The following is a 27,264-nucleotide window of genomic DNA, read 5'->3' as shown; positions in this document are numbered from 1 at the left end:
TTTGTATATTTGGACATGCGATGTAACGGAAACAAAGCTTTAGATCTTTGAATCTCAACGTCTAGTGTCATTAAATAACTATTGCCTGGCTCCCCAATTGTCTGCTCCCCCCCATAAATTTCCCACAACCGTAGATATTTAAATCAATAAAAATGCTTAAGAATAAATCGAATTCTCCTAACCCTTTTCATAGTCTTGGCCCCTCCCATGCTTATTGCTCCCCTTACCTTTATAATCTAAAACAGGCTTCAGTACATTTCACCCAAGGTAGTGACCCAGCACTGACCACTCAAATAACAATCTTACAGCCATTTGATCAAATTGCGATTGCCAAAGAAAACTGTCCAGTGTCATCTCTTTTCATTGTCACTTTACAAACAACAGCACAAAAAAGTATAGAGTAAGGAACAGTTCTACAGTACCAGAATGGACTGCTCAGCATATGACAGGCCTTTTCCCGTTCTGCTATCCGTGATTCTATTACTAAGGCCCTTTTTCATAGAGCAGATAAATCTGAACAGAAATGGTTACCTACTCCAAAAAACCCCACACCCCCTCATTTAAGCGTGATTGTTTGGAAATCTATCTACAACGTATGAATTCTGAAGCATTATGTGAATATGTGAATTTTCTGTAACTGGAAAGTTATACGAGGAAAAGGTCTGCTCTTACTAACTCTCTCTCACCAACCACAACAAGAAGGCAAGACTGAGCAGGAGGAGGAGAGGAGGGTCTTGTCAGTCTTTTCAGGATACCAACTCATTGTTACACCACTCATGAAAAAAATAGTATTTTCTATTTCAATTACAATAGCAAGTAGGGTCCACAACCATGGATCAAGTCCCCTTTGTGCTACAGGCTACAAAATCAAGTCAGTCCCTCCTTCAAAAGCTGACAGTCTAAGCTTTATGACAGATGCAACAGGTGGCAGAAGTCTCTACCCCACCTGGAGGAAGGAGGCAATCCTAAATGTATACCAACAAACCCTCATACAAGACCCATTTCACACACAGTTACCAGTCCTTTCATGTGTGAACATCTCTGCTGGACTTTTTTAAAATACATACATTTTCAGAAGCCTTTCTACTTAATGAATTCCTCTCAAAAATACATCAAAGAGATTCCTATTTGCAACAGTCCTCACCAGGGGAATACAAATAAAGTGTTTTATATAATTTTCCCAGCAGGCCTTTTCTTTACATTTTTTTTCCAACTGAAAAAGATTAAAATTATTCAATTATCTAATCTTTCCTCATTTACATTGGAAATGTGTCACAAAGATGATATTTTACATACAGTGATATAGTGGTTTTCACCCCAGAGGCTCACAAAGTGCTATACAGACTCTATAAGGAGATCACCACTCAAATACTGTTTAGCAGGGCACAGAAACATGCAGCAAACTAGGTCAGGAAGCAAATGCTGTATTCAACTGAAACTGCAGGGAGAATTTTAGATAAGCAGAATGCAATTATCTGATTGAGCACACCAGGAGTTAACTTGAAAATGTTACTAAGCTCTTTAATGATCATAAGCGGGAAGAACCTTAGGCCAGATTTGCCACTGCCTTACACCCTGAGTTGTCACTTACATCTGTGCAGAAGGCATGCAAGCTGGGTGCAAGATGATACCAACTTAGAACTCTCCACACACACACACACGACTGTTTTACAATCATTTTGCACAGAGATTACACAAGACGCACAGCAATGGAGAATCAGGCCTCTTAAAAGCACTGCCAGAAGTATACTGCCCCCCTGGAAGCACCGGGGGGGTCAGATTTTCAAAAGATATTTAGGTACCTAAAGATGTTGTTAAATGTCTATTAGAATTTTCAGGGACTCAGGTGCCTAACCCGCTTTTGGCACTTTTGAAAACTCCTCTAGACCCCTGCATCTTTAGGCACCAAAAAAACTTTGAAAATCTGGCTCTGAATTGCTACTGACTCAGAGGGAAGAGAGCCACCTATTGCATAAACACACCTTACACTACCCTCGGTTTTCCTTCAGGGTTTCCTACCAGGTCAGACCCTTCTTGCTCCTGAGGTCTAACAAGATCCCAGCACACAGGATAAAACAGTTTACAAACACACATTTGCATAGAGACTAAAGCTCGTCTAAATACTTAGCTCAAAATGGGCTTTTTCAACCAAAATAAGGCATTTCTATCAAAATGGAATTTGCAGTAAGAGAGCCCATTTTCAACAAGGTTTTTTGAAAATGAAAAAAACTTGGAAGAAAACGGATTTTTTTCAGTATTTCAACAAACCCCTCCAAAAGTTTCAGAGAAATTTCAATGTTAATATCAACATTTTTTGTGGGAAATAAACATTTAATGGCCAGCTTTAATAGTGATTTGTATTTCACATTTAAAACCAACATTTTAAGAATGAATCTGTTTAAAATGTTGAAAGTTACATGTAAAAATCAACAACCAACATCTGTAAGTGGAGCACAACCCTCACCAAGAGTTTTCTAAGGATAACTCAGTAATAAAGAGATGATTGTTGACAGGGAAGGAAGAACAATAGCGGGCAGATCCTTTTCAGTGCCAGGAAAAATTTGTCACTGATATTTAAAGCAAACTGAATGGGGAGCGGGATAATTATTAGCTCTGATGCAGGCTGGGAGAGAACCCAAAATAGTGAGAAGCAGATCAAAAAGGACAACTTGGACATATGTGAACGTTATTTGTTTATACAAAACAAGATCGTTGTTGGACGAGATCAAAAAGCTTTACCGCTTCCCCGAAAAATGCCAAACACAAGTCAGATGAACGCTGTTTGTGATGACCAATTTGAAAAAGAAATGCATTCCTTATACTGACCTCCACTCTACCCGCAGCCCTTCATGTCAGCCCATCAGCTGAACCAGACAAGCCGGTTGCTATTAGTCTGCTTGGGAAACCAACCTGAGACACTCTTGAATAAGAAAATAGTAACCTGTTAATATTCTGAGCAATCCAAGTAGGCTTAATGAAATCAGCAAGACCTGAATCAGAATTTCAAGCAGCTGGCTGAGTTAGCATTCAGAGCAGATTCAAAGGTGGGGGGGAGGGAAATCTCACTAAGGAATCACTGTTGAATATTTCACAGAGTCCAGAAGGAAAGAGATCAAAGCTACCATATATTGAATCTATAGTTATGTTTACCACCTTCAGTTTAATAAGTTCGATTTAATAAGTGTCTGTAGCTGAGTCTCTGAACAGTGTCTCCTTTCACACTGTAAGCTTGTAGTAGACTATAATACTCTAGCACTCCCCTGGGGACGGGGTGGACACTGCTTCTGTCTTGGAGTCCAGGGCACAACCCTCTAGCTGTGCTGCTCGAGGTCTCTGAGCCCCTGCATGGGACAGTTAAAGTAATACAAACAAAAAGACACTTACTCCTACAGCCCACAAAAAAGAGAGCCCTAGGCCATCAGGAAGCCAAAGCAAACAAAAGAAAAAAGTACCAGCCCTTTTCAATGGTGAGTGGTCCTATCCAGCCAAGCTCTCTAGCTGTTTCTCCAGTCACCAACCCCTTCTTCTGGGGGTCAGTGAGCTCTGAGCTGCAGTCCTGCTCCTTCAGAGTGCTACCCTGCACTAAGCAGGGATCCTCCCTTTTGGTGGCCCACTCTTTAACTCCTTCCTGACTGGTGTGGAGCTATGCATCACAAAGCTCTTTGGGACAGGGTTTTATCTTCCTTTCTTACGTAGGTTTGCGTATCTATTTTTCTTAGGCTTTTCTAGAACATCCATCATCGAGACTATCCAAGCACCAGAACTGAATGTAAATGGGAATTTCCATCCTGAGGACAGGTGACGATGTGGGCTGTTGGAGACAATTATAGCACTGTGGAGAGTGAGAAGGCCAGATCATACAGATCTGTTTGGGAAGAAGCAGCGACAAGACAGGGACACAGAATAGAAATAGCTCTGCATCTCAATGCAGTGCTCAACACACAATTTCATGTGCAGGTTGCTGTTAGAGCAGGGTGTCTCAAGCTTTCTGATAGCATGGACCATGGCTTGTTACTGAGATGTGTCTTGCGGGCACCTCCCATTCATACAGGCCCCCAGCACCTACCCCTACACTGGCAACTGTGCAAGCTCCAAATGGTGATTATTACAAACCTCTGCACATGACAGTCAAAGGGACATGAAAGTGTCCACATGAAAACATCCCTTTAACTGTCCTGAATTCAGTAAAAAGTCTTGACTGAAAAAGGTTTTACTTTGCTCATTTCCTCTCCCTCTACCAACTCTTCTTCCTGAACAGGTTTGCTGACACGTGGTCTGCTGTCATCCTATGCATGTGCTTCTCGTGCCCTTCCCCTGAATAGGTTTCCCAGCTGCCTCAGATCTTTCTGTCTAAATAGCAGCACAGAGTGGCTCTGTTCCCAATCCTTCCAGCCCCTAATGGATAAAGCTCGGTTAGCTCCTCGTTCACAGCTCGAATACCTGTAGAAAGAGCTGAAAAGAGCCACCACCACATCACCAGACAGTAACCAGAGAATCACCCCCCAGCGCCCTGTTGAGCACAGTTTGGTAACTAGTGGCTAAGACAGAATTGGCTGACGCTGGAGAATTCTTTTTTTTTTTTAAATTATGAATTCAACCTCAGCTCTTATTTTCCAGACGCTTTGTTCATAGTGTTCTTGCAATTCACGTACCGAGCTCATTTTACACCGTACCACTGTAAAATGCTCCAGTCCCACAACAGCTGCCACGGTTCCGAGACGACCTGCTTTCCTGTTTTGGCTGGTGATGAGTGATGCCCAGGGGGAACTGCCAGCAGGAGATGGGAGTGCTGATTTATCCATATGCCAAAATAGAAAGAATGCTGCTACTTCCAGCACTGCAACATTTTGCTTCAGAAGCCCTGACTAGTGGGACATGCTCTCTCTGGAGCTACTTATTAAACTCTTCTGCTGCCTCAGTCTTGGGCCCTCTCACATAAGTGAGGAAGGAAAGTAATAGGCAGGAAACCATGTGTGTGCCAGTACGGAACTTTACCCTCCTGTTCACTGTATACACAGATCATAGAATATCAGGGTTGGAAGGGACCTCAGGAGGTCATCTAGTCCAACCCCCTGCTCAAAGCAGGACCAATCCCCAATTTTTACCCCAGATTCCTAAATGGCCCCTTCAAGGATTGAACTCTCAACCCTAGGTTTAGCAGGCCAATGCTCAAACCACTGAGCTATCCCTCCCCCCACCTTGTACTCTGTTTTCACTAGTGCATCTACTTTACAACACATGGCTATGATGGGTTTGTGATCTAACCTCCACAGACTTCGCCCACATGGATATTTAACTCAGTCTCTTCTTTCTTCCTAGAACACGATCCTTACATTGCAGTAAACATATCAGCTGGCACATACTTTCACATGCTGTACACAAAAAGAAAAGGAGGACTTGTGGCAACTTAGAGACTAACCAATTTATTTGAGCATAAGCTTTCGTGAGCTACAGCTCACTTCATCGGATGCATACTGTGGAAAGTGTAGAAGATCTTTTTATACATACAAAGCATGCAATAAATTGGTTAGTCTCTAAGGTGCCACAAGTACTCCTTTTCTTTTTGCGAATACAGACTAACACGGCTCTTACTCTGAAACATGCTGTACACAAGACTCCCATACCTGAATTTTAGTTCACATATTCAATCTGACTTTGACACTGTGAGTTGCTATCTCACGGGGCTTTTCTTAAAAAGCTCTCCATGAATCAACAGCACCCTCCAAGCCCTCTCTGCCCTTTGCTGGACAGAAATATATTTCTGTTTAAAATGGTCTGTCTTCAAGTGGGGAGCTTTTCCGTTGACAGTGGTTTTTGCTAGGAGAGGAAAGGTTGGCTTTTCCTGATCGACTATTTATTTCAGGGCGGGTGAAAAGATAAGGTCTCGGCTGCCTTAGGTGGAGAAGAGGGATGAAACAGAATTTCAGACTGGATAGTGATAAGAAATGAAATCCATGCCTCCTACTCCACCCACACCTACACACCAAACACATAATCTTCCCTTGCTACTGGATGGACTAGATGATTCAATAGGTCTTTCCCATGTCTAGTTTCCAGGATTCAGAACGCAAAGTCTAAAGCTTCATTTCAAGCCTGATAATACACCAATCAACAATGACCAAGTGGTACAGTACAGCTCCTGTACGAGTGCTAAGGGAGGTACAATGCTCAAAGGAGCTAGTGTCCTGGCCTATCTAAGTCATTATAGCCCAAAAGCTCTTCTTCCAAGGATCTGGGAACCTCCATATTCAATTCTCACTATCTGCTTCCACTGCTATTCCTCCTCCTTAACTGAGGAGTCACCGCAGACTCCAGGAATCATCTCTTACCTCTAGGAAAGTGAATGCTGACAACACCAAGGCTCAGTGACCCTGAGTTAAAAGAGCAAGAGCTTTGACAGGAAGAGCTAAGCACGTTCCCTACCTGATTGTGTTCGTGAGACGGTAAGCCCTTTCCTCTCGATGAGGAACAGCTGTCATCCAGCTGCTCACTACAATCCGCTGTCCACTGCAAAAAGGATAGAAAGGCATTGTGTAAAATAATAGCTAAGTTGGGAAAACTGTCAAATCAAACCCCTGCATCTAGCAAAACACCATCAGACTGGGGGGAGGGATAGCTCAGTGGTTTGAGCATTGGCCTGCTAAACCCAGGATTGTGAGTTCAATCCTTGAGGGGGCCATATAGGGATCTGGGGCAAAAATTGAGGATTGGTCCTGCTTTGAGCAGAGGGTTGCACTAGATGACCTCCTGAGGTCCCTTCTAACTCTGATATTCTATGTTCTTGGAACCCAAGGAAACTCTACGGTACTGATGTGTTCATGTTTGGCAAGAGGGACTGTTCACAAAAGACACTGCTGATCAGAAAATGCACTTTTTTCATGAAAAATCTTTTGCCAAAAATGAAAAAAGAAAAAAAAAAGGAAATTTTCCATAAAAAAGTTGACTTTTCAGCAAAAAATAAAAAAACAGAATATTTCAGCTGAAAATTGAGATATTTTGATCCAAAAATGCTGCCGTGGTGCCTCGTGCTCCCATTCTTCTCTACAGGCCAAGTTACTTGACTGGACTACATCTGCCATGATGAACAGTGGTCTCCCCTCATGGTGAGAGATGATTGGCCCCAGCGAGTATCTTGCAGTAGTGCATCATAAGAGATGTAGCCCAGGTGGGAAGACCAACCCATAGCAGATAACGTGAACATGAGAAAACTGAACTATGACTTCTCATGAGGCACCAGAGCATGATATCCAAACTGAAGTACTTAAGTTTTGGAGCATTTGTTTTTTCAAAGAAAACCTGGCGTTTTCTGCTGAAACTAGACACGTTTCATGAAAAACCCAATTTTCTGTCAAAGAACAGTTGGGATGGAAAATTGTTACCCTGCCCCATTACTGAGCTCTCTCTGCTGCTCCAACTTGAGGTAAATGTTATTCTAGAGCTATTTACTCTGCTGATGACATCACAGAGGCTGATGCACAAAGCAAGGAGTAAGTGAATTCCACACAAGTAGAAACAGGAATTAATCTGACCATTTAAGGATTGATGAGGACAAGGCCACAAAACATGAAGGGCCAATATTAGAAACAGCCACTTCAAAAGTGACCTGTATATAAGATCTCACCCTCCTGGCAGTGGCAACACCTGGTCAACATTTTAGGTAGGTTATTATAATTGACCTTAACTGTGCCTGTGCTTATTTATTAAGGGCACTGCTGTGGCTGTTCAACATTTCAGTGAAGTCTTGTTACTGATTTACTGGAAAACCTTCTGCTGGAATTATGCATGTATCCCCTTAGCAATCTGAGGCACAGAAACAGCAGCCCTGGAATGAATACCTTTATGGGACAAAGAAAAGGAGGACTTGTGGCACCTTAGAGACTAACCAATTTATTTGAGCATAAGCTTTCGTGAGCTACAGCTCACTTCATCAGATGCCTTTTCTTTTTGCGGATACAGACTAACACGGCTGCTACTCTGAAACCTGTCTTATGGGACAGCTATTCTGTTATATTAACAGCTGCAAGCGGCATACTGCTGGGGCTCAAGCAATTAGGTGCTGGGGCTCAAGCAATTTTTTTACATTCATAACTGATGCAGCAAGCCCAGAGTTACCGGGGCTATGAACTGCCAAGCCGAGAGGTGCCGGGGCTATGAACTGCCAAGTCCTGGCACAAATTAAGCAGAAGTTACATTTATTTTACTCTCACTTTATTCTCTCTTGTTTTCTTCTGACTGGAGCAGCATCCCAAGTGCCCCACTGGCAGAAATGCCACTGCTGTAGGACTTCAAGGGCTAGGGTAAGGAAATGGAGACTAGAGCCAATTCATGATACACAGTAGCATTTAACACTTCCTCCCCTTTCTAGGGACTTATAGTAAATATCCTCCATCACTGTACTATCTGAGCACTTCAGACATGTCAGTGAATGAATTTACCCTCACAATACCTCTGTTGGGAAGGAAAACATTATTAAACTCATTGAGAATTGAGGCACAGAGAGTACAAGTGACTTGCCCAAAAATATAGTCTAAGGCTATGTCTACACTACAAGTGCTACCATGGTTGTGCTGCACGTATGCCGCAGTAGTGTAGATGCTTGCTAAAGTGATGGAAGGGTTTTTTCCATCACTACAGTAAATTCAACCCCTTGAGAGGCAGTAGCTAAGTCAATAGACGAATCCTCCTCCTTGGGCTCCCAAGCACGCTCAGTCATTCTCGTGAAGCTGCACCACAGCCCCATTCTGCTTCTCTCCTTCCCCGTCTACAGATGCTGCCCATATAACATAGTGGAGCCTATTGCTTGGGTGGTCTAAGGAGCCATGAATAGTTTTGTGAATACGAGGTGCTATGGACAAATGCCTCCTTTACATTGAAACCTGTGGAGATCTGAGCTCTTATACTGTCCATTATTAAAAACTCCAGTCCTCATTCAGAGCCACGGCTGGTGCTTATTGGATATTGTTTCATAAGTGAAACAGCGACAGGACACAGGGAGGAAATTCAAGCTCCTATTCTCCCCGACCTCCTTTCACTGCTGGCTACAACACAGAATCATTTCACAATCATATCCTTCATAATGGTCCTTGAGCACATCTGGCTCAAGGTGGGGCCTTCTCAGTTCACAGACCACCTCCTCTCTATGGAACTGTCTCCCTGGGCACATTTGCCCAAGTCCCTCTATAACAGTCATCAAGGCCTTTCTCATCAGGTCAGTTCACTTTGAGTTATTTTGGTATGTCAACCCTCATTCTCCTGATTTTTCCTGTTGACAGAACAGCTGCTTCCTTCTGAGCCACTGGGCCTACAATTGTCACTGGCTTGGTTTCTGCACATATCTTCCCCCAGGATATAACGTGATAGCCACCATGTAAAAGCAGAACAAGATGCAGAATCTAACCAACCCTATGTTCCTCTTTGAAACTATAGTTAAAAGTGACCAACTCCCAGCCCAACCCAACCCAGCTCAACTCGATGGGACAGATTAGGGGTGTAAGGAAGTCTCTAGAGCAGCTCTGCCATCCCTGCTCCCTGCATTGCATTCTGAGCAGGAAAATGCCAATGCACCTCCCAGTGCATGGTCCCTTGCTGTTATTCACTCATGATCCAACATCAGTCACAAAGGAAACAAGTCTCTCTGGGCTGTCACCACAGCAGGGCTCTTTACAAGGCACTTCCACGCGGAGAGAGAGAGCTGTCTTTTTATTGGTGTTTGAAAGCCATTTGACTTCCAAGATCACATCTCTGCAAAAGCAGCCCCTCCTATAAAATGCAGCAGCACAAATATTGCTTTCACTGTCGGTTCACTACCGACACAGACTATTCTGTGAGACAAGCTGGCAAACCGAACTACAAACGCCCAATACGTTACTAAATCGCTTCCTGAACCTCCACCAGGATGGGAAGCCTGCACATCCTTTGAAGACGTGGAAAACTGGAAAAAGACCCAGACTTTAAGGCCAGAAAGGGCCATTTGTGATCAAGTAGTCTGATCTCCTGCATATCACAGGCTACAGAACCTCACCCACCCACTCCTGTAATAGACCCAAAACATCTGGCTGAGTTACTGACGTCCTCAAATCATGATTATATGTCTTCACGTTACAGAGAATCCAACATTTACATTAGTTTCAATCGCAAGTGACCTGCGCCCATAGGTGAAAACCCACCCGGGTCTCTGCCAACCTGACCTGAGGGAAAATTCCTTCCTAATCCCAAATATGGTGAGCAGTTAGATCAGGGATGGGCAAACTTTTTGGCCCGAGGGCCACATCGGGGTTGCAAAACTATATGGAGGGCCAGGTAGAAAAGGCTGTGCCGCCCCAAACAGCCGGGCCACTGCCCCCTATCTGCCCCCTCCCACTTCCCGCCCCTTGACTGCCCCCCTCAGAATCCCCGACCCATCCAACTTCCCTTGCTCCTTGTCCGCTGACCACCCCCTCCCGGGACCCCCTGCTCCTAACTGCCCCCTCTGGAACCCCTTGCCCTATCCAATCCACCCTGCTCCTTGTTCCCCTGACTGCCCCGACCCGTATCCATACCCCCACCCCCTGACAGGCCCACGGGACTCCCACGCCTATCCAACCACTCCCTGCTCCTTGTCCCCTGACTGCTCCCCCCCCCCAAACCATCCAACCCCCACTGCTCCCTGTCCCCTTACCGTGCCGGACCCAGCCACACCGCCGCGCTGCCCAGCAGGAGTGGCAAGCCAGAGCGCTGGCAGCGCAGTGAGCTGAGGCTGCGGGGTGGGGAACAGCAGGGGAGGGGCCGGTGGCTAGCCTCCCCAGCCAGGAGCTCAGGGGCCCTGCGGGCTGGATGTGGCCCGCGGGCCATAGTGTGCCCACCTCTGAGTTAGATCATGGGCATGTTGGCAAGACCCACCAGCCAGACACCTGAGAAAGAATTCTCTGTAGTAACTCAGAGCCTTCCCCATCTAGTGCCCATCTCTGGCCATGGAGATATTCACTACTAGCAGTTGCAGATGGGCCACATGCCATTGTAGGCAGTTTCATCATACCATCCCCTCCATAAACTTATCAAGCTCAGTCTTGAAGCCAGTTAGGTTTTTTGCCCCCACTGCTCTCCTTGGAAGGCTGTTCCAGAACCTTACTCCTCCAGTGGTTAGAAACCTACATCTAATTTCAAGCCTAAACTTGTTGATGGCCAGTTTATATCCATTTGTTCTCATGTCAACATTGGAACTTAACTTAAATAACTCCACTCCCTCCCTGGTATTTATCCTGATGTGTTTATACAGAGCAATCATACCTCCACTCAGCCTTTGTTTGGTTAGGCTAAACATGCCAAGGTCCTTTAGTCTCCTCTCATAAGGTAGCTTTTCCATTCCTCTGATCATCCTAGTAGCCCTTCTCTGCACCTGTTCCCATTTGAATTCATCTTTCTTAAACATGGGAGACCAAAACTGCACACAGTATTCCAGATGATGCCTTATATAATGGTAATAACACATCCCTCTCTCTACTGGAAATACCTCGCCTGATGCATCCCAGGAGTGGATTAGTCTTTTTCAGGGCTGCATCATATTGGCAGCTCAGAGACATCCTGTGATCGACCAATACACCCAGGTCTTTCTCCTCCTCTGTCTCTTCCAATTGATATGCTCCCAGTTTATAGCAAAAATTCTGGTTATTAGTCCCTAAATGCATAACCTTGCACTATTACATTTCATCCCATTTCTATTATTCCAGTTTTCAAGGTCCTCCAGATCTTCTTGTAGGATATTCCAGTCCTTCTCCATATTGGCAATACTTTCCAACTCTGCATCATCTGCAAATTTTATTAGCACACTCCCACTTTTCATGCCAAGATCATGAATGAAAATATTAAATAAGACTGGTCCCCTGGTGATTCAGGACTTCTAGTGACCTCACTGTGAGAGGCATGGACACACAACCAAAACAAAACCCTTCCACCCTGACTCCTGCTGCACTTTGGGTTTCGATGTGAGTAGCCACCATGGCCTCAGGCACAGCAGAAAAGCTAAATACAAGCTACAGAAAGAAAAGTCAATCATGGAAGCAAACAAATGCACAGAGTGGAACAACAAGACCAAGTCTTTCTATGATGACTGGAAGGCTCACAGAAATCAGAGCAGTTAAAGATTGGAATGTGTCTTCTATTCCATCCCTCTGCCAGGGTGGGATTTCTCCTGACAGTACACTCTCCCATGCATCCAAAAGGATTATTTTTAAATAAATCATGTTTGGCACACAGACTGTCTTTTTGTTCTGTTTGTACAGCGCCTAGCACAATGGGGTCCCGGTCCATGACAGGGGCTCCTAGGAGCTACTGCAATACAAAAATGATGACTGTAACAAAGAAAGGGACTCAAACACACCTTGACCTTGGTGTATTCAATATCCAGCTCCAAACCTAGGTATGAAACTGGATGCTTAAATCCATTTTCAGTTTTAAATTAAATTGAGGGCAGTACCAATAGTTAAAGATATGGCCTTAGGGGCAGGGACTGCATCTGTGTACTGTCTTAAGTACTTACATAGGCCCTCTCTCTAGAGCATCTGAGCGCCTCACAATCTCTCAAGCATTTATTCACACAGCATCCCTGTGAGGCAGTGAAGTGCTACTGTTCCCATTGTACAGATTGGGAACTGAGACACAGAGTGATTTGCCCAAGGCTATACAGGTAGCCTGTGACACAGCAAGGACTTGAACCCAGGTCTAGTCTAGCGCCCTAACCACTGGACCATCCTTCCTCTCAAACGTATCTCTACCATTTTACATGTTCGGAATGCGCCTAGCCCAAGGTAGCACAAACCAACAATTTCGCTCAGGAGACAGCTCTCGTTTTTTATGACGTTCAGCCCAAATTGTCCATTTTAAAAATTACATCCCTAGTATGTAACTTTCTAGTTTTATTTCTAGTTGTACCCCTTCCACTGACAACCCCAAACCATTCCTCCCTTAGACAATCCTTCTCTCCTGGGCCTTTGCACCCTTCCAAACCAGAAATATATCAGGTGTCTTTTAGCAAAAAATGGCAATTTTGCAATAAGCCCGCAGGTCAATGAATGAGCAGCAGCCATACGCATCCATTTATGGAGGTTTCTGGGCCATGTGCTGCATTTGATCATGAATCAGTGTGCTCCAAATATCAGTGGGAGCTACCCTTAGAATCAATGCAGCACAGGTCTTTAGGTTCTAACAAGCACTTTTCAATTGCTCAACACATCACCACACTTCAGGGGTGCTGACTCCGGGGGTGCTCCCGGGCTGGAGCGCCCACGGGGAAAAAGAAAGGTGGGAGCTGAGCAACCACCAGCAGCCCCCCCAATCAGCTCCGCCCCCTCCCCCCAGCTCTCCCCACCTGCTGTGATCAGCTGTTCAGCGGTGTGCAGGATGCACTGGGAGGGGGAAAGGGGAGGAGCAAAGGCGGGGCACGCTCCGGGGAGGGGGCAGAACAGGATGGGAAAGAAAGAGGTGGGGCGGGGGTGGAGCAGCGGCAGGAAGAGGAAGGGTTGGGCTTTGGGGGAAGGGGTGAAGCGGGGACAGGATCTGGGGCGGAGCAGGGGCCGAGCACCCCCCGGCACAATAGAAAGTCAGCACCTCTGCCAAGCTTAATATCCCTCAGCCAGTGTTACTGCAACACATCCCATTCAGACAGGTCAAGACAAAATAGTCCATACGGGGCGTGGGTCGCTGTGTTTTTGCTGGTGGTGCAATGAGTAGGGGCGGGAAGGGAATTGCATAGTTCCTTGCAAAAGTATCACTCTCTTGGCCCCCTCTGTAATCTAACAAAGCACCCACTTGCAGTACAGAGCAGTCACTCCTTCCTAACAACTCCATCAGAGCAGCAGATTGCTGATCTGAGCCACAGAAGCCAGCTCTCCACTCTATCTTCCATGCGCACAGATTTTCTTCTTCCTCCCACCAGTAGGAGCAGCAATTCCCAGCCCCAGTTCATCAGAGCAGAAACTCCAGCCCTTTGTGCCCTGAGAGCTGATATTTATGAGAAGACAGAATTTCTCTTCAAATTGAAACTCAGAGGTGTTTCTACAGAAGCTAAAACATTAGGGCTATTTTGGGAACCTCTGCTGAAGAATGTAATTGACAAAAGATCTTTACTAGCCATCTCAAGGAGCAAGAATCTGCCAGTGCACTATCCCCCACACCCTTCACTGCCAAGATCTGTAGATGCCCACTTAGCTAAATGCACATAATATGTATCCAACCCAACAGCCCATCTCTTAGAGAGCAGGACACCATTTCATGGTGACCCCGCATCTTGGTTTAACTCCTCATGTTCAGCTGCACTAACCTGCGAGATGTTGGACTGCGTTTTCTCACTCTCCCCGTCCCCTTCCGTTTTGTCGGTCAGCAGACCTTGGACTTGGTACTCAAGGACGTAGCTGTCAATGAACCTCTCCAGCTCTTCGATTTCCTGAGATCGGCTACTCCCTGCCTCAGAGGAGGCAGAGGCCACAGAGGAGCTTTCCATCACTCCAGGGAAGGAACTGAGAATGGAGGGGGCCTGGGAAAAGAGAGAAAATACAAATTAATTCCTTGTCTGCTGCATAAAGCCACAAGTCTGACAAGCAAAATACTTTACATACACACTCACAAACACATGTAACACACACACACACTGCATTCTCCCTTAGGTGACAGTCACAAGCATGCGCCTTCATATTTCAGAACACCTATTAAGTACAAAAAGAAGTCCAGTTACAGAAGCAATGTACCAAAGCCCCAATATACTGGTTAGTGAGTACAGTGCCTTCTGTTGAATGCTCCTGTGTTTACAGTTACACGAACTTCCAACAGCAGGGCTAAAAGAGAACGTAAGCCTTAATGCTACTCAAATCTTTCCTTCACAAAAACTCGAGTGGCAGACACACATGTTCTAAAGCAGAAGATCCAGAATGCTATTCTCCATAACCTAGCAGTGAAAGATACACTGGCCTGAAACTGCTCTTTGCAGCACTGAACCAGTACCAAACAAGGACTGCTAGAAAGGCGAAGCAGTGACAATTATAAATTTCAATACAGAACAAAGAAAGTGAAGGAAAAAGGCTAGAAATGCTTTTTTTTTTCTTCCCTACCGGAAAGCTGAAAACATAGTCACCCCTCTGTGCCTGTCTGGCACAATCTAGTCAATAATGTATTACCCAGATCCAAAGAAAGAAATGCTGACAAAGGTTTAAGTTCAAACTTGTCATTACAGCACCTTCTCCTATAAGGGTCTATGTACAGTACAGCTGAAGTGATGAAGAGCACATTCATTACTATTCTAGTTGTACTGCTGACAAATGGACAACATGGCACCAGGTCACAGCTGGGAACGACACACAGGAATGTGAGGAGTCCCGGGGGAGCATACATAATTAAAGGAATCTATAGTATAGTGGTAGAAAACAAAATGCTACCTCAGCATCTGTGACGGCAAGTGGAACAGCCAGGAGATGGTCAAAGATGTGGTGAGTGCAACGGAACAGAAAGGTCAACATGGGTTCTATTTTGCATGTTGTTGGTAGCTAAAAATTTAATTATTAGAGGGGAAAAAAAAACCAATTTCTTCATGAGCCCATTTGCTGGAAACCACAGGGGAAAGCAGTGGGTGGTTTGGATCTCATTAGTCTCAGTCTGAACTTACACACCAGAGCTGCACTAGGAGGTAAGCAATTTATTGCTGTCTCCAGAGAAAGAACACACAATCCCCTTTACACATAAAACCTTGTTCATTGGTGGTGATAGTTTTGTTCCTAGCCTGTGCTGGAATGGCACTGAATGGTGAAGTTAATGGAAGTTCAGGACACTTAGCTCTGCTCACAAATCAAGCCTTCATGTTATACACGATGGGGCATACCATATATTTATCCCATTGTACAGTGCACCTCCAGTCGCAGCCTGACTTGAAGGTCCCATGAGGAAACTGTGGATTTAATTTGAGGTTGGTGCTACTTATTCATAAAATCATTCCTGAGTTTGCTGATTTCTAGACAGCAGATAAATCTGCTCTGAAGGAGTTGTTGATTTCACAGCCTCTCATTTCCACACAGAGAAATGCCCTGCATCCTTGCCTTTAAGTCCATCTTTGTGATAGAAACAAGATTTGCCATATAGGATAGAATCATAGAAATGCAGGGCCGGAAGGGACCTCAAGAGGTCCTTTAGTCTTCCCCTCCCCCCATGCTGAGGCAGACTAGACCATCCCTGACAAGCATTTGTCTAAACTGTTCTTAAAATCATCCAGTGATGGGGATTTCACAACCTCCCTAAGTAATATGTTCCAGTGTTTAATTACTCTTATAATTAGGAAGTTTATATAACCTAATATATAACCTAAATCTCCCACGCTGCAAACTAAGCCAATTACTTCTTGTTCTATCCTCAGTGGACATGGAGAACAGTTGATCACCAACCTCTTTTTGGCAACCTTTTACATATTTGAATACTATCATGTCCCCCCCTCAGCTGTCATTTCTCTAGATTAAACATGCGAAATTCTTTCAATCTTTCCTTAGAGGTCAGGCTTTCTAAACTTTTTATAATTTTTGTTGCTCTCCTCTAGACTCTTTTCAACTTGTCCACGTCCTTTTTAAAGTGTGGTATCCAAAACAGTTTTCCAGTACTCCAGCAGAGGCCTCACCAGTGCCAAATAGAGCAGGCCAATTACCTTCCATGTCTTACATGCGACTCTTCTGTTACTACACGCCCAGAAGTAGATTAGCTTTTTTCACAACTGCATCACATTGTTATATCACTCATACGCAATTTGTGGTTCACTGTAACCCTGAGATCCTTTTCAGCAGTACTATCATCTAGCTAGTCATTCCTCATTTTGTAATTGTGCTTTTGATTTTTTTCCCTAAGTGTAGTACTTTGCATGTCTGTATTGAATTTCATCTTATTTCAGACAAATTTTTCAATTTATGAAGATCATTTTGAATTATAATCCTGTCCTCCAAAGTGCTTGTAGCATTTCATAGTTTGGTGTCATATGCAAATGTTATAAGCATACTCTCTACTCCATCATCCAAATCATTAATTTAAATATTGAATAGTGCCAGACTCAGGAAAGACCCCTGCAGAACCTCACTAGATATGTCCTCCCACTTTGTTAGCAAACCATTGATAACTATGCTCTGAGAATGGTCTTTCAAGCAGTTGTGCACCAACTTTATAATGAATTTATCTAGATCCTATTTCCCTAGTTTGCTTATGAGAATGTCATGTGAAACTGTGTCAAAAGCCTTACTACAAATCAAGATATATCACATCTACTGTTTCATCCTATTCACTAGACTGGTAACCCTGTCAACAAAAGAAATTGAGTTAGTTTGGCAAAATTTGTTCTTGACAAATCCATGCTGGCTATTCCTTATAACTCTTATCCTCCAGGTGCTCACAAACTGATTATTCAATAATTTATTCCAGTATCTTTCCAGGTATGGAAGTTAGACTGACTAGTCTATTATTCCCCGGGTCCTCTTCATTCCCCTGTATAAAGAGAGGTATTATGTTTGCCCATCTCCAATCTTCTGGACCTTTACCCATCCTCCATGAGTTCTCAAAGATAATTGCTAAAGGTGCCAAGATTCCTTCAGCGATTTCAATACAAACCTGAGGATGAATTCCATCAGGCCCTCCTGACTTGAATACATCAAACTTACCTAAATATTGTTTAACCTGGTTTTTCCCTATTTTAGGTTGTGTTCCTTCCCCCTTGTTATTAATATTAATTGTGTTGAGTATCTGGACACCGTTAACCTTTCTAGCAAAGTGTGAAGCAAAATAGATATGAAACACCTCAGCCTTCTTGATGTCATCGGTTATTAGCTCTCCTTCTCTGTTAAGTAGAGGACCTACACTTTTCTCCATCTTTCTCCTGCTCTTAATGTATTTAAAGAACCTCTTCTTATTGCCTTTTATGGCCCTTGATAGATGTAACTCATTTTGCGACTCAGCCTTTCTGATTTTGTCCCTTCATGTTTGTGCCATTCTTTTGTACTCCTCCCTAGCAATTTGGCCATTTTTCCACTTTTTGTAGGTTTTTAAAATTTACTTTCAAGGTCATTAAAGAGCTCCTGATGGAGCCATATTAGCCTCTTACTATTCTTCCTATCCTTCCCTTGCAGCTGTGCCTTTAATATTGTCTCTTTCAGAAACTGCCAGCTCTCCTGAGCTACTTTTAACCCTTAGATTTTCTTCCCACATGACCTTACCGACCAGTTCTCTGAGTTTGTAGAAGTCTGCTTTTTTGAAGTCCATTGTCCTTATTCTTCTGTTCTCACGCCTTCCTTTCCTTAGAATCATGAAATCTATCATTTCATGATCACTTTCAGCCAAATTGCCTTCCACCTTCAGATTTGTTACTAATTTCACCCCATTGGTCAGAATCAAGTCTAAAATGGCTGTCCCCCTCCTTATTTCCTCCCTCTTTCTGGAACAAAAAGCTGCCCCAATATATTTTAAGAACTCATTGGACATTTTGTGTTTTGCTGTATTATTTTTCCAACAGATGTCTGGGTAGTTACAGTCCCCCATTATTACCAGGTCTTGTGTTATGGATATTTCTGTTATTCTAGAAATGCCTCATCCACCTCCTTTTCCTAATTTGTTGATCTGCCATAGACCCGTACTATGATATCACCCCTTTTTTTTACCCCTTTTCTGTTTACCCAGAGACTCTCAACTGATCTACCTCCCATCTCCTTCTGGATCCTCAGAACAAGTATATATATTCTTGATGTATAATGCAACACCTCTACCCTTTTTACCCTCCCTGTCCTTCGTCAACAAGCTATACCCCTCTATAACAATATTCCAGTCATCAGACTTATCCCATCAAGACTCTGTGATTCCAATTAAGTCATAATTTAGCGTCTGTACTAAGACTTCCAGTTCTTTCTCTTTATTCCACATAAGAATATAGGAACAGCCATACTGGGTTAGACCAATGGTCCATCTAGCCCAGTATCCTCTCTTCCGACAGTGGCCAATGCCAGGTGCGTCAAAGGAAATGAACAGAACAGATAACCTTCAAGTGTTTCATCCCCCTTCACCCATTCCCAGCTTCTGGTAAACAGAGGCTAGGGACACTTCAGATCATGGGTTTGCATCCCTGCCCATCCTGGCCTATCCTCCATGAACTTATCCAGTTCTTTTTTGAACACTGTTCTAGTCTGGCCCTTCACAACATTTTCTGGGTCAGAGTTCCACAGGTTGACTGCGAGTTGTGTGAAGAAATACTTCCTTTGGTTTGTTTTAAACCTGCTGCCTGTTAATTTCATTTGGTGACCCCTAGTGCTTGTGTTATGAGGAGTAAATAACACTTCCTTATTTACTTTCTTCACACCAGTCATGACTTTATAGACCCCTTTAGTTGACTCTTTTCCAAGCTGAAAAGTCCTAGTCTTATTAATCTCTCCTCATATGGAAGCTGTTCCATACCCCTAATCATTTTTGTTGTCCTTTTCATTACCTTTTCCAATTCCAATGTATCTTTTTGGAGATAGGGTGACCAGATCTGCATGAAGTATTCAACATGTGGGTGTAATATGGATTTATATAGAAGCAATATGATAGTTTCTGTCTTATTATCTAGCCCGTGGAACACACTGCCACAAGATATCATGGATATTAGGATTCTAAAAGGGAGTATAAGTTTATATGGGTAATGAGAACATCCACAGTTATATTATTAACAAGCTAAGAAAAGAAGAAATATAAACCCTCATGCTTGGCCACTGTCATTAGTTGTATACTGCTAGAAGAACCATTGGTCTAACTCAGTATGGCCGGTCTTATGTTCTTACGTCACACACTAGCTGACTGGGGATGGAAATGGGCAGGTCATTCCACACTTGTCCATTGTGGGGACTCAAGCACCTGCCCTCAGAAGCATATGATACTGTGCACTATAAGAGAAAGTCCGCTGTATTAGATGAAGCATTGAACTGATCCAATATGCCAATTCCTTATCCAGCCATTATCCTGGAATAGGTTTAATGTTTTCTCAATCAAAGAAACAACAATATTAGTAAAGGTCAGTGATCAGTGACTGTAAGCTTCTGCCTTTACACTGACCATTACTTAAGTGATCGGTAGAGCCCTGTGCGGATACAAAATTTGTATCCTCATCCGATCTGCAAAAATGATCCGCCGATATAAAACGGATATCCGCCGATATGTAGCGGATATCTGCAGATTTGCAGGGCGTTAGTGATTAGTGTAGATCCCCGACCCTGGATGCCTGGGATCTTTCCCCTTTTTCTGCCACTACCACTAATACATGACTTGAGAAAGCCACTTAGGTATACAAGTTTGAAAATGTTCACCTAAAGCTAAGCACCTAAATAAACAACCTGAGTTTCAGAGCTGCTGAGCACTCTCACCTTCCATCCATGTCAATGAGAGCTACAGATGCTCAACGCCTCTGAAAAGGAGACCACCTATTTAGGTGCCTAATTTAAGCACACACATTTGAAAATGTTGGCCTAACTGACTTGGACAAAGTCAAACAGCAACTCAGAAGCAAAAGATGGGAATAGAACCAAGCAGTAAGAAAGGAGGTTGGCTGCATTTCCATATTATACAGTGGCGAGAAACGTACAAATAAAACCCACAGTACAGGGTTAACTGCACTACTCTGTCTTGCCCCACCTCACGGTACTCCAGCAAATTCTGAGTGCGAATGCAAGTCACAAACTAACGATAGCCTCTTAATTTTCAACTGCAAAGCACGGCAGCATTCACATGTGACAAAATAATGGAAGCCTCTTTGGATCACTCACATTGACAATGATCTAATTCAGTGGTGGGCAACTCGCGGCCCGTCACGGTAATCCGCTAGCGGGCCGCGAGACAGTTTGTTTACATTGACCGTCCGCAGGCCTGGCCACCCGCAGCTCCCAGTGGCCGCAGTTCGCCGTTCTTGGCCAATGGGAGCTGCAGGAAGCAGCAGCCAGCATGTCCCTGCAGCCTGCGCCGCTTCCCGCAGCTCCCATTGGCCAGGATCAGCGAACCGCGGCCACTGGGAGATGCAGGCGGTCATGCCTGCGGACTGTCAATGTAAACAAACTGTCTTGCAGCCCACCAGCAGATTACCCTGACGGGTCGTATGCAGCCCGCAGGCCACAGGTTGCCCACCACTGATCTAATTGCTAACAACCATTCATACCTTACAGAAAAAGGGTCCGAATGCTTATGTCTTTGATTTCATAGGGCCTGATTCAAAATCCACTAAGTCTTTCCACTGACTTCAGTGGCTTTGGGTCAGGCTCCTAAGGTGCAACTTGTATTCTTTCCTGTTGCCTATTAATGAGAAGAAACAGGAGTTCTCACCTCTCTGTAGGCTATATATGCAGGGTTCTGTCCGCCACATTTTTTGTCACGCCCCTAATATTTTGTCTGTGTCCAACAAATTATGAAATTATGAAGCAGATTTTAAGCCACTTTGAGAGAAAAATAAAGAAGAAAAAAAACAAAAAAACCCTGTTCTCAACCTATCTAACTCCTGCCTTCTGTCATTTCTGCCCAATTTTGGCATCCTTCTGAATCAGCTCAGAATGAACAGTTCTGGCTAAAGGACTTCATATGCTTACTGAATTGTTCCCAAATGTGCCCAGATTGTCAAAAAGGCTCATTATGTAGATCAATGTCACACATTAGCTCCACGAATAGGATTCCAAGTCTTATTAAAAACAAAAAGAGCCTCAGAGGGAACGACACAGATAACAGGAGCTCAGCCCAGAGAGATATCATGTTTCTCACCAGTGACGCCTCTAGCTAATTCATGCTAATTATTAAATGGAAACTACAGATGTGCTCTCAAAAGAATCCTTAGCTGTGAGGATGGTGGCTAGGATATATGGCCTCAAGGATGTGAGAGTGAGGAGATAAATAAGTGAGGGAATAAAGAATGGGGGAAGATCTTACTGGCACACAACTGAGACAGGACTCAAGTGAGCGGAGTTGGAGGCATTTCCCACCCTTTTTCATCCCAATTTCACATGGGATTCCCCCCCCCCGGCTGGAAATCTGGCAAGACATTGATGTATATCAAGGTGTGTCTTCCTGTGTCTTCCTATCCAACAGAAAGGCCCTTTTAGCCTCCACATCTGTATTTTTATCTAGGTGCACAAAGTATATATATATTACATACACAGTTCCAGTTTGTTTGAATCAACCTTCAGTTCTAGAGGGTCGCAGGATGCAGCTTGGAAGAGCTGCATTATACAAAGTGATTTTTTTTCTGGTAAAGGAATTCCCAATTTCTTCTGCTAGCACCCAGTTTTCTCTCTCTACCTATAAGTGCAGTAGTTCACTAGTGCCACACTAGCCTGATCGTTATGGGAGGGGGCAGTAGAGCACTAGTGTAGACACTTCATGTTTTCCTACATTTTTCTCAAGCCTCTGTGTTTACTGCTCCCCGTCTCCTCCCACTTCCAGCTTCACGCCTTCTTCTTTGCTGCATCCTTCACTGGACAGGTTTCCCAATTATTGTTCAACCAAGTGCCCTCCCTCTCCTATTTCAAATCACCTTCACAAACCTCATCTGTACCAGGCATGTCTGCCAACCAGTCTTGGTTTGTTCACCACACTACATATTTGGGCCTTCAGAACATGAGCTCTTCTGGGCAGGGACCTTTTTGTATGCATAATTATTTATTTTTGCTTTGCACATCTTGTATCTGTTTTCAAGTGCCACATACACTTACATTGCTGATGAACAACAGTCGCGCACACGGACAAATCTGTGGGGCCCCCAACCTGGTGCTGTAAAAGTTTCACAGGCCCCTGACACAGCATTCATTCCATGCGTAACAGCTTGCGGATCTGATGAAAATCCCTGGGATATCTGCTTCCTGGCATAAGAATTCCAAATTCACTCCATTTCAAAATTCACTCCATTGAGCTTGTCTCAGGCAGGCCACCCCTAAAGAAAAGGGATTGAGATCCTGGGATTCAATTGGCAGCACCTTCCCCTTAACAATCCCTTTGGTAGCATATAAAATTAAAGACAGGCAGGCTCTCTCATCACAGCAGGAAGCCAGTAACAGCTAAATCAATTCAACTAAATCGGGAAAGGCTTTCTTCCCAGTATTGATGCCTGGCTTCTCTCTCCCCTCTCATAAATGAAGTACTACAATGCACTGCCCCAGGCAACAGTTAACTCACCATATACTTGCTATATTGGCTGCATCTACCAGCTACAGAAGGATGTAGAACACTAAGGTTTGGGGCTAGTCTACACTAGAAGCACGACAGCAGACATCTGGCAGGGTTATCACCTGGCCAGTACGTGACTGGTCTGGCTGGGTTTTTTTACAGATTTGCCAGTTGCCAGAAAAATAATTTAATCTGCCAGGTTTTGTTTTGTTTTTTAACATGGTTTTAAAGATTTGCATTATCACCACAATTCTCTGGGCTATCTACTATTAAAAGTTTCTGCATCCAGCTAAAGATGATGCAGTGTTCCCAATTCTGCAGTTTCAGCGACAACAGATCAAAACTGTTGAAAATACAGCAGCTGTCTGCCCACCAACATGCAAGCACGCCAAGTCACATGAGAGTGAGGAGACATGCAATGTTACCAATCTTATCTATATGTGTTATCTCTCTAGATACTGCAAGTGGCTGTTGGGAGGGGTTATGGAGTTGCCTTGTGTTTGGGGTTGCAACAGGCTTGTCTTGTGGGGAAGTGGGTGCCCCTTTTTTTTTTTTGCATTTCAAAAGGTGGTAACTAACGTCTGGGGAAGATGGTCTATGCCGACGGGAGACAGCTTTCCCATTGGCATAATAAAACCGCCTCCGTGAGAGGCGGTAGCTATGTCAGCAAGAGAAGCTCTCCCTCTGGCACAGCGCTGCTCACACTCTTGCTAAGGTCGGTGTAATTTACATCATTCAGGGGGATGGCTTATTCACACCCCTGAGCAATGTAAATTATAGCAACGTAAGTGGTAGTGTGTACAAGCCCTTGGTCGACACTGCCAACTTATGTCAGTATAACTAAGTCACACAATGGTATGGAAAATTCACACCCCAAGCGACAAAGTTATACTGCACTGACCTAATCCCGGTTTTAGACAGCACTAACTTGATGGGGGGGCTTCTCCCATCAACATAGCTACTGCCTCTGGAGGTGGAGTATCTATACTAACTGGAGAAGCTCTCCCATCGGCATAGGTAGCATCTTCACTTAGCACTACAGTGGTGCTGTAAGTGTAGACAAGCCCTAGATATATACAATAAATGGCAATACGATGAGTAAATATTTTAGAAGAGCTTTCCCTATAGAACTATTTCCATTATTATGAATATCACCCAAACCACGGTTATACTTATCAACATGACAGCTTGTGGAATGAAATGGTCAGAGAAAAAGGATGTGGATCGCACTTGCTGGCTACTAGCCCTACGCTCTATCTGATCTAGTGGATAGTGTCTCCAACTGAGAATCAAGAGACCTGGGATTATAGTCCTGCCTCTGCCACGGGCTTGCAGTGTGAACTTGCGCAAGTCATTTACAGCAACTTCCTTATGCTTTGGCTTTGCCATCTGTAAAATAGGCATCATAATGCTAAACGCCCCCCTCTTTCTGTTAAGTGCTTTAAGAGATCTTACTCCATGGCACCCCTTCGCTTGGAACAGCCTTCAATCAGGCTTTAAATTAGAATGTATTCATCAGGCTTCCCTCTCCACTTCAATCAAATGAGTGTGTTATAACATTTAAAAAAAAAATTGACCCATAAAGGGGTACATTCGACCAAGAATAGGACAAGAAGCACTCAGTGAAGTCTGCAGCAGGGGAGATTCAGGTTAGACAGCTGGAAAAAACTTTCTAACTATAAAGGATAGTTAAGCACCGGAACAGGTTAGCTAGGGAGGTTATCCCTATCACTGCAGGTTTTTAAGAACAGGCAAGCCAAACACCTGCCAGGGATGGTCTTAGTATATTTAATCCTGCCTCAGCATGGGGGGGATGGACTAGTCCAGGGTTTCTTAGCCCATGGTCAGGAGCCAAAATTGGGTCACCAGAATGTTTCAAAGGGTCGCGTGGCAGCCTCCTGTCCCATGGGGCTGGCTGGGCTCCCCTCCCTGCTCTGGGCACTGCAACCTCTGGGGTCTCAGGGCCACTCAGGTATGGCCCAGCCATCAGGATGGCAGTCCGGGAAGGCCAAATTTGAGTGAGTGGCATGGCAACCCCATGAGCCAGGTCACAACTCCACTCACACAGATTTGGTCCAGTCAGGGGGGCGCAGCCAAACCTGAATGGCGCTGCAACCCCAGAGGGTTTTGGCTCAGAGGGTTCCCTGAGCCAATTTCCTGGTTTAAATAGCCCGTGTGGACCAATCAAGTGGTTTCTTTTGCTCTGGCCTCTTCAGGCAGTATATCCTGTAATGCCTAACTCTCCAGTAATTATTGGATACCACTCTGTGTGGCAGTGTGGAGACACCAGGACCCCATAACCTTCGGTTCTAGACTCACGGAGCCTTGCCATGTCCAGCTGTTATGCCAGTCATTTAGGGTGCAAGCTCTTTGGGAGTGGTAACTGCCTTCTAAGTGTTGTCAATGAAGCACATGGCCTGTGTGAAGGCATTATCAGATAATAATACAGGGATGAAAAAAGCTATGTAAGTGCAAATCAGTAATAATATTCATTAATTTAAGCAGAGATTTGTTCTACGTAAGCAGAAAGAGCAGACACTATGATGGTTCCTTTATACTTACTGAATGAGTGCAAAGACAGAAGATGTTTTTATACAGTATGTTTATTCCTTTGGTAATAGGATGTGCATAAGGAGAGCTCAGATGGCATGTGCTTGGTCATGTGTTCCACTAGAGGGAGCATGGAAGCAGCATCAGCAAGAGAGGCCAGACCATCTGGCAAGCCCATGAGTGGCTGCACAAAAATCCAGGCTGGGACAGGAGAAAATAAGCAAGGCCAGACAGAGAAAGCGCCGCAGGTTCCCATCCCAGGCAAGGCTGTCTCAATGCTTGCACAGAATTGGAGGAGGCTGAAGGGAAGAAGAGGAAAAGACACAGAACAGGGTGACCAGGTGTCACACAGCAGGGCTGGCAGGCTCCCAGCTAGCCTTCGCGCTGCACAGCTCCCGGAAGCAGCGGCATGTTCACCCGCCAGCTCCTATACGTAGGGGCAGCCAGGGGGCTCCGCACGTTGCCCTCGCCCCAAGCACCACCCCCAAAGCTCCTATTGGCCAGGAACCACGCCCGCGGATGGGGCAGCGTGCAGAGCCGCCGGCTGTGCCTCCGTATAGGAGGCAGAGAGGGGGACATGCCGCTGCTTCCGGGAGCTGCTGGAGGTAAGCGCTGTCTGGATCCTGCACCCCTGAGTTCCTTCCCCCCCCACCCCAACCTCCTTCCCCAGCCCTGATCCCCTTCCCACCCTCTGAACCTCTCAGTCCCGGCCTGGAGAATCCTCCTGCACCCCAAACCCCTCACCCCAGCCACGGCCCAGAGCCCTCAAACCCCCCCACACACACACAACCCCTCGGTCCCAGCACAGAGCACCCTCCTACACCCCAAACTCCTCATCCCCAGTCCGCACACCCAACCAGAGTCCTCACCCCTCCTGCATCCCAACCCTGTGTCCCAGCCCAGAGCCCTTTCCTGCACCCTGAACCCCTCAGCCCCAACCCAGAGCCCCCTCCTGCACCCCAAATCCCACATCCCTGGCCAGAGCCCGCACCCCCAGCCAGAGTCCTCATCCCCTCCCGCACCCCAACCCCCTGCCCCAGCCCAGAGCCCCATCCTGCACCCTGAACCCCTCATTTCTGGGCCCACCCTGGAGCCCTCACCCCCAGCCAGAGCCCTCACCCCACCCCTGAGCCAGTCCAGTGAAAATAAGCAAGTGAGTGAGGGTGAAGAGAGTGAGCAACAGAGGAAGGGGGGATGGAGTGAGCGGGGGCAGGCCTCAGAGAAGGGGCGGGGGAAAGGTGTTCGGTTTTGTGTGAGTAGAAAGTTGGCAACCCTGATAGAGAATCCAATTAGGAAAAGGCTGGGGGTGGGGAGAAAGAGAACAACATATGGGGAACTCAAAAGGGGAGGCAAAGCAGGAGAATTAAGATGGAGTGAATTTTGACAAAGATACATGAGGTATTTAAAAAACATTTCCCCGTTCCCCCCACCTTGGGAAAGGAAATCCCCAAGCCCCCCTCCAAGCCCAGAGGCTGTCCCTGCGTTTTACTTTTTCTGTCCCTCCCAAAGGCTTACCTTGCAGCAACCCAGATGCTTCCAGAACAGCCAGAGAGTGGCTGCATTGCA

The 27,264-nt window shown here is 45.1% G+C and overlaps 1 protein-coding gene across 2 annotated transcripts in view; it reads right to left on the bottom strand.

The window, feature by feature from the left end:
• CTIF (cap binding complex dependent translation initiation factor) overlaps positions 1-27,264 on the bottom strand; it is a 351,658-nt gene that overhangs the window by 252,374 nt on the left and 72,020 nt on the right. For both annotated transcript variants that reach the window (XM_084627673.1, XM_084627674.1), the window contains exons 2-3: positions 14,294-14,506; positions 6,424-6,507 (exon numbers count right to left, since the gene is read on the bottom strand). In XM_084627673.1, the coding sequence (XP_084483799.1) occupies positions 6,424-6,507; positions 14,294-14,473 (264 nt within the window). In that variant the 5' untranslated portion in view covers positions 14,474-14,506. The remainder of the gene's footprint in view (positions 1-6,423; positions 6,508-14,293; positions 14,507-27,264) is intronic.

The sequence above is a fragment of the Lepidochelys olivacea genome, assembly GCF_965140295.1.
Source record: "Lepidochelys olivacea isolate rLepOli2 genome assembly, chromosome: 5".
NCBI lineage: Eukaryota > Metazoa > Chordata > Testudines > Cheloniidae > Lepidochelys > Lepidochelys olivacea.
Note: the sequence above shows the minus strand (reverse complement) of the source record. Positions and strands in the feature narration are given on the sequence as shown.